At 28.3% G+C, this 7,619-nt stretch overlaps 1 protein-coding gene across 15 annotated transcripts in view; it reads left to right on the top strand.

Moving 5' to 3' along the window:
- The window catches only part of LOC107449188 (uncharacterized), a 50,651-nt gene extending 45,139 nt beyond the window's left edge, over positions 1 to 5,512 (top strand). For 13 of the 15 annotated variants that reach the window (XM_071181586.1, XM_071181583.1, XM_071181587.1 and 10 more), the window contains 2 exons: positions 990 to 1,079; positions 5,128 to 5,512. In XM_071181586.1, the coding sequence (XP_071037687.1) occupies positions 990 to 1,079; positions 5,128 to 5,163 (126 nt within the window). In that variant the 3' untranslated portion in view covers positions 5,164 to 5,512. The remainder of the gene's footprint in view (positions 1 to 989; positions 1,080 to 5,127) is intronic. The other 2 variants (XM_071181584.1, XM_071181588.1) reach the window with 1 other exon arrangement.
- The last annotated feature ends 2,107 nt before the right edge of the window (positions 5,513 to 7,619 follow it).

Below are 7,619 nucleotides of genomic sequence, written 5' to 3' on the forward strand. Positions count from 1 at the left end.
AGCATAGAAATAAGTGGGAAAATATATATTTATGCTGAAATCAGCACGAATAAAGCGTGTCAAATGCATGATTTAAAATTTGCATGTCGTAATAGAATAATTGGAATTTTTTATAATACGTGGGAACGCATAGCAATAACTGCCGAAAAAAATTGTTGAAAAAAGAGAAAGAATTGCAAAAAAAAAATAAAAAATCACTTGCATTTAAAATGAAATCGTCACAAATAAAGTGCAAGAAAAGTGATTATTTAAATTTGCGATCTGAAACTCGCGTCGTAATAAAAATTCGGGATTTTCGAAATCACGTAGAAAAGCGGAAATAACTGTTTTAAAAAAATCATTTATATTTACTATAAAATCGGCTTAAAGATAGCGCGTTAAACATACATTTACTAAAGAATCTGTTAAAATTAATTGTGTCAAAACGTGATGACTTAAAAGTGCGATTAAAAATTGCCCTTTTTTAAAATTTTTTTATTGTGTTTAGAAGCTCTCGCGGGCCGCACTTCGGTAGTCGAAGGGCCGCATTTGGCCCGCGGGCCGCAGGTTGTGCACCCCTACTTAAAAGGAAATTTTTATTCTCTCCAGTGAGGAGCAAAACTGTTGATTCATTGAATAATAGTGGTGGAACTAAAGATTCAGTTTTCATCCCTTGCTTCGCCAGTAAAAATTTCTGTTATTTTTGAGCTATTGAAATTGTCTCTTGATTCTCAAGTAATCACATTGGGAATACTCCACATTGTCTGTATCAGCTTTTTCTTCTGAGATACTGTCAGTATTCTTTGGGGTGAAACTGGTGTAAGACTACCTTTTTTAAAAAATTTTCTACATCCTTGAAATTTCAGCAAAAAAGTATTATAATGCTGTTTCAAAAATTAGTCTTGTAAGTAATTTTGTTAAAATGCAAAATTTAAACAATGTATTCCGAATAAATTGTGAATATTATCAAGTTTTACTATTTTATCTCAATCTTATTTTGAACTATTTAGGATTTGATGGATGAATTGGAAAAAAATGATGCTATTGCAAAGGATAATTTACCACTGTGGAGTGAAGGTTGTACTCCCAGTATTAACAGTGTAGGTAATTTTATGAAAAGTTAAGAATGTTAAAATAGCTATTTAAATTTTACGGCATATTTTTATATTTTTTCGTCAATGTAGGTTACTGTTGTCATAATTAATTATTTAAACTAGACTTGTAATTTTTGAAGTGTTACTTTAGTAGACTGTTGTATTTTTTTCATTTTAATACATGTTTGATGAGAAAGTAGTAAAGAACAGAAAATTCTAATTGCTCAAAATTAATTACTTATGCTAATAAAATAGTGGATGAATTGTTTTAATATGAAGCAAATTATGAAGCACTAAGCAGAACAGACTAATTAGTCAAAAATCATAAACAAGAACATATTTGACAGTTTCGCTTTTGTATGTTACTTGGGGAGAATTGCAACTACTAATGCAGATAATTTCACACTTTGCATGAAATGGGAATCTTCCTTTTCATAATGCCATGAAGGTTTTTTTTAATGTTTTGCACTATAAATGTGTTTGGCTAATTATTATTAAATAAACCCATTATAATTTATTTTTATGTCGGCTATTCAGATTTTAACTATTTTTAGCACGTTAATTAAATTCACCTTTTGATAAGAGAAAATACTGAATTTTAAGATGCCATTTGTCTCTGAGCAAAGCAGTTTCTAAAAGTAAAATTTTTTGCAGTTTTTAAACAGCTAAAACTTGAGAGCTAATTATCCTAAACAGCTAAATTTTGTGCTGTTTTGCTCAGTTTTTAATGACAGTTAATTAAATATATAGCATGGTCTTATTGATTAATAAATATGTATATTTTTTAAATTTTAAAATACTCCAAAACACGATTTTTAATATTTTTGAAAAAAAAAAATATTTTAACTTCAGCTCAATGTACTTGCCAAATTTTAAGACAATATTCCTATTGGATCATAAAGATAAAAAAATTTTCTTGTTGAACAACTGACATAATATGTCATGTGTTTTAACTACTTGAGTTGTAATCTTAAAACTAGAAAATATTTTTTTCCTCTCTGATCCAGGATGCGTAGCAATTTAATAATGTGCTTAAAGGTGCTTATTTTTGATTTACGATTTTTAAAAACTCTTAAAGGTGCTTTTTTCATTCAGGTTTGAGAAAAGTGCTTAATTTTCTATTTTTTAATATTAGACCATGCTGGTTGTCGTTCTAAATTACAAGAAATGCAAGATTTTCTCAATTTTCTCTGTAATATTTATCAGAAACTAGTTGTTTTTTTATGATAATGTTTTTTGAATTTTATTGATTTTATGTTTATAAATTAAGAACTTTAAAAGATAGAAAAAAATAATTTTTATTACTGCACAGATCCTAATTATGAATTTTTCTTTGTTGGAAAGTGATTAAAAATATTTTTTGAGTGCTTAGAAAGTGCTTATTTTTTGTTGAAAAATCTGGCTATGCACCCTGTGATCTCATTGGGATACGATCTTAAAATTCGACGCATATATTGTTAAATAAAATATTTTTTCCAAAAAATTTTAATTTTAAATTTTTAAAAAAATTCTAAATCAGAAGAAAATTTAAAAAAAAATTCTTTGTTTAAAAAGTTAAGCCATGTTACATTATTTTAATAAACGCCATTTAGAACTGAACTAAATGCCTTTAAATTTACCTCTCTTGGTCAATTAGTTCTTGAGTTACAGCTGTTTAATAACTGCTCAAAATTTATGAATTTTTGAAATTTCAAAAAAATTTCTAATTTTGAAACTAATATTATTCGTAAAACCTTTATAAAACTAATTCATAAAATCTTAAACTTTTTATTTTTTTATCCATTCTATAAGCCAAAAATAAGATAAATACAAAGACTTAAAATTTGCTGTGGTCTATCAACCTTGGTTTTAGAGCCACTCAGTGAAGATCTGCCCAGTAAAACTGAATCTCTTTGACGGGGTCATTATTGTAATCAGTGCCGGATTAAGCGTAGTGGGGCCCTAGGCCATTATTTTTTGGGCCCTTAGATTAAATTTTTTTCTGTGTATTTTTTATTTATTCAAATATAAAAGTATTTATAGATCTATTAATTTTAGAAAGATTAAATCTGATTAACATTATGTAAAAAAATTCTCGTATTTTATTAATATATATTTGAAATATAATTTTTTTCTTCTTAAAAATCATTGTTTTTCTTAAATTTTTTTAAAATTTATTTTCAAAAAATCCATTTTGAGGGGACCCCTAATCATTGGGGGCTCTAGGCCATGGCCTATTGGGTAAGCCGACACTGATTGTAATTTTAGTTATGGTCCAGGATAGAGCATACTCTTGAATGATCTAAGCATTCTTGACTTGCTAACAGTGCAGCCAGCACTCGGGTGATGGGATGTCATAAATAAGGTTTCACAGCAGGTAGTCTTGTTCTATGTTTATCTTAAAAGTTGCCATACTTGGTGCTTGCTTATCATCCGGAGCAAGACTTTTCCATTGCTTACTAAAAATAGTAGCTTTACTTGCTCTCAGTTCTTATCGCTGAGATGTAATTCTTGTTTGAGATTTGTTGCGATTGAGGTTGCCTGGGTGTTAATCCCTGTTTTGATAGTTTGTACTGATGGTTCCAGAACTACATGTTCTGGAACAATTCGAATCTTATAGTCCACCTGAAATCGAATAAACGCTCTAACCTAAAGGTTAAATCAAGGTTGCACAAGTTTACACCAACTCTTAAGTGCTTAAAAAGTTATTTGCAAAAAGATCAATCAACATATTAAAAGTAGAGACTTAGAACCAATGAAAAAAGAAAAATGATATTGATTTACCGATTAGTGAAAATAACCAAAAAAATTAATGAGTTTGAAAGAATGAGCCAATTGTAGGCATAGTAAAATAGGGAACAGGAAGATTGAAAAATGCTGCAGAAGTTCGAAATATTGTGGAAATAACTGCTGCATGTAATTTAATACCTGAAGGAATTGATAGCTACAAAATTCTGAAACAAATGTTGAGACATGGAGTGTTGAGTCTACTCAACTCCAGTCCTGAAATGTTATGTTCGAATTGGATACTTGTGTTGCCAAAATAGATGAAATCTGGCATAGTAGAGCTCTAAAATTTAGAATCAGAAAGGACTGACTTAAAAACTTGGAAAAAAAGAAATTTTGAAAAAGCAACTTAAAATTAAATAAGGCTTCTAAATTTTTACTATAATTTTTAATGTAAATTGCTTATTTGAAATTTAATAGCAGCCAATAGATTTTTGTTAAAATAGTAAGGTGAAAATAAAAGATACTTTTATGTTGAAGTATAAAAGTATACATTCGTGGAAAGTATACATTCTTATGGGATCAAATTAGTCTACCATGATTTCATAAAGACCATTGTAAGAGTATGCATTCTTATATTTGCATTAAATATGACTTGTATTAATATGTTTTACAAATTGATTAATATGCTATACAAAATATGTATTTTCAATTTTACAAGTCAGTTGTTATTTAATAGTGTAGCTTATTTTTAGCTTAACAAAATCTTAAAATACTCCTAAAACTGGAGAAGAATGTCCCTAAAAGAACCCTTAAAAAACTAAAAAAAAGTTCTGCTACCCCGTATATTGTTTTGGTATCAATCAGAAAATCTGCTCTCGCTAGGCTATTTAGGCTCTTGAATTCAGCTGTTCCTGCATGCATATGTGGAGGCCACCTTACCATCTTAGTTTCTAATATGAGAACAAACACTTGCAGCTAAGAAACCCTTGAATTCTAGGTAGTAGTAGACTAGGGACTTTTTGAAGAATGTCCCTAATAATACCCTAAAAATTAGAAGGAAAAAAAAAACTCTACTAGGATCCCTGGTGTTTTGCTGTCAATCAGAAAATTCGTTTTCGCACGGGTCTCTCAAACTCAGCTGTTGAAGTGTGTATATTGACCGCCCTACTATCATAGTTCCTAATATGAGAACATATACAGCAAAGAAACAAATTCTATGCAGTAGTAAGCAGCACTTGTGTTTTGTAAATAAATATGGAGATATGATTTTTCTTATAATGATGATTGTTCAAATATTTATATCAATGCTATATTTTTGTATTATGAAGTCATTTTTCTATTGCAGGGGATGAATATTAATGACGTTGCTAACGAATTGTAAAAGATTCAGAAGAAAATATGCATATGAGGATTTTTTGTTGCAATATTTCTCGGTGATTTGTTTGATTATCGCTTTGATTATTTGCTTTTATGTAAAATTTTTCTACTGGTGATTGATTTGCTTATTGTAAATTTGTGCATTTAGTCCTGTTGATTTTTTTTATATAGTTTAATGATTTAATGAAGAATTTTATTCGAATAATTAGTTGTGAGCTTTGTTGCAATTTATGCTTTATAAAATTATTGTTTAATGCAATCTGAAGTTACTTTTAAATATTTCAGATTTTAATTGAATTTGTACTTTTTTTTAATCCTTTTGGTTATAAATAAAATTTTTAAAAGGTTTTGCACCTATTGTTTTCTGTTGCATGTTATTTGATTACTAAAATATTTATATTATGGTCCACACACATCATGCTGATTGAAAAGTCTGGTGTGATGTAATTATTTTTTCTTTAGAAAAATTTATTGAGGGTTATGTTATGCCTAGTATTGAATTGAATGTATAGTTTAATGGCACAAAACTTGTACTGAATTCATGGTCTATACTTAGAATAACAAGAAATGTTGTTAAAAATCAATATTTGGTACGAAAATAAATATTGAAAGGAAAAAGTAGTGACTATGGTTCAGTGGGGACATTCTCACTGTTTCAGAAACTTTTAGGAAGGCTAAGTTGTTCTTTTCTTTCATCAGTTGCTGATGTGAGACAAGCCAAAGAAGTGAATGAGATGTGAAAGCAATAAATTTTTAAAAATCAATTAAGATTGATTGATTGCATTGTAAATTTGTACTTAGATCAATTTTTGTATTATTTTTCTTAATAAAAAAAAATTTACTTTTTGGCAGAATGGAAAAAAAAATCGTCTGAATCGAATTGACTGTGTAACGAACTAACACATGCATTTCCCCATCTTTGTGCCAATCAACAAAGCCTTCCTTTGTGTCCTGGGGGAGTGAGAATCTTTTGGAGTGGGGAGGGGGGGGGGAGAGTATATTGAGGCAGTGATTTCTACATTTATTTTTAAAGATAAAACACTGAAAAAGTTTCTTAAAAATTATCCTTGGGGAAATAATGATTTTAATTAGTTATCAGTGCTAATTGTAGCAGCTGACATAGTAATATTCCTCAGGTTTTTAATAGGTGAAATAAGTTAAAAAATAAAAAAAAGTATGGTTTAATCACAACTGCCTATTGTTGATTTGAAGGGTAGTGGAGGTTAATGCTGCAAAATTTTAAGCCAACATTTCTGCTTGTTCACCTTTAATTTAAGGTGGGTTTCAAGTCAATGCCAAGGATAGACCCTTGGTGCTTTTCAATAACAGTTTTGTGCCTTAACCTATATGGTATGTTATTGTTTTTGTGAAGGTTGTGTGATTAAATATTAATAAATACTTTTTTTTATCTGAGGTTTTTATCATGTAAAAGAGCAGATTAAATAAGGAGAGGTTTGCTCTAATTTGAATATTAGTTTTTTATTTTTAGTGTAGTCATATCTTAGGTTTCTATTATTTGTTAGGCTATTATTTGCTTATGGCTTTTATGTGGATGGTGATTTTCCATAAGTTCTAATAGAGAGTTGATATGCCAATATTTTTCTACCTTTCAAGAAAATTTTTTTTAAAGTTTTAATCATGTGAGGCAGTATAATACATTTAAAAAAACTTAATGTTTGTGAAACAAAATTTAAATCTTCATGACAAATAAAAGATTTTTTGTTCTTGTGCATGTGCTCGTGTACTATAAGTTTTCTTTTCTTTATAAATATTTCAAACATTTGAGGTCATAAAGTAATTTTTAAAATTTTTTGTCAGTTTCAAAGTTTTTTATTTCATTTTCCTTTGGATTCTTAGTGTTAATTCATGGAGCTGAAATGTACTAGTTTTGTTTAGAAAATTCTTTGATTTTTATTATGTGAAACAGTGAGATAGTTGTTTTTTATCGTCATAAGAATTATAATTTTTTTATTATTACAGCATTCACTTAAGTTGAAATGTGGTAAATATTTTTTGTAAAATTGTATCTTGAGTTAAGCAAAATTATAGTTTTAGTGATTTTTTTTTCTATCAGAAAATTCTATTCTTATTTCAAAAATTATTACGTTTGCTTTTCTGTAGTCTCTAATGAAAATTCATAACATTTACTGTTTTTTTTTCTTCCAATGTTATATTTTTCTTAGCGTTGCCGTTTCAAGCAAATGTTTCTTTAAGTAATATATTAAATAAGACTGCATGATTTAACGTGTATGGATTCGTTTAGAACATAAAGTTTAATTTGTTTAAAAAATCAAGCTTAATTACAAAATTAGAAGTAAATGGGTTATTCAAGTCATTTCAGTTTTTATCTTATAAATGAATACTGTTTGTATGAAAAATCAAATGACATATGTTATAATGTTAAGTAATCAAAAATATGTTGTTGAATGCAATAAACAGTTCTCTATGTAAGCTAAACAG

The sequence above is a fragment of the Parasteatoda tepidariorum genome, chromosome 6, assembly GCF_043381705.1.
Source record: "Parasteatoda tepidariorum isolate YZ-2023 chromosome 6, CAS_Ptep_4.0, whole genome shotgun sequence".
Taxonomy (NCBI): domain Eukaryota; kingdom Metazoa; phylum Arthropoda; class Arachnida; order Araneae; family Theridiidae; genus Parasteatoda; species Parasteatoda tepidariorum.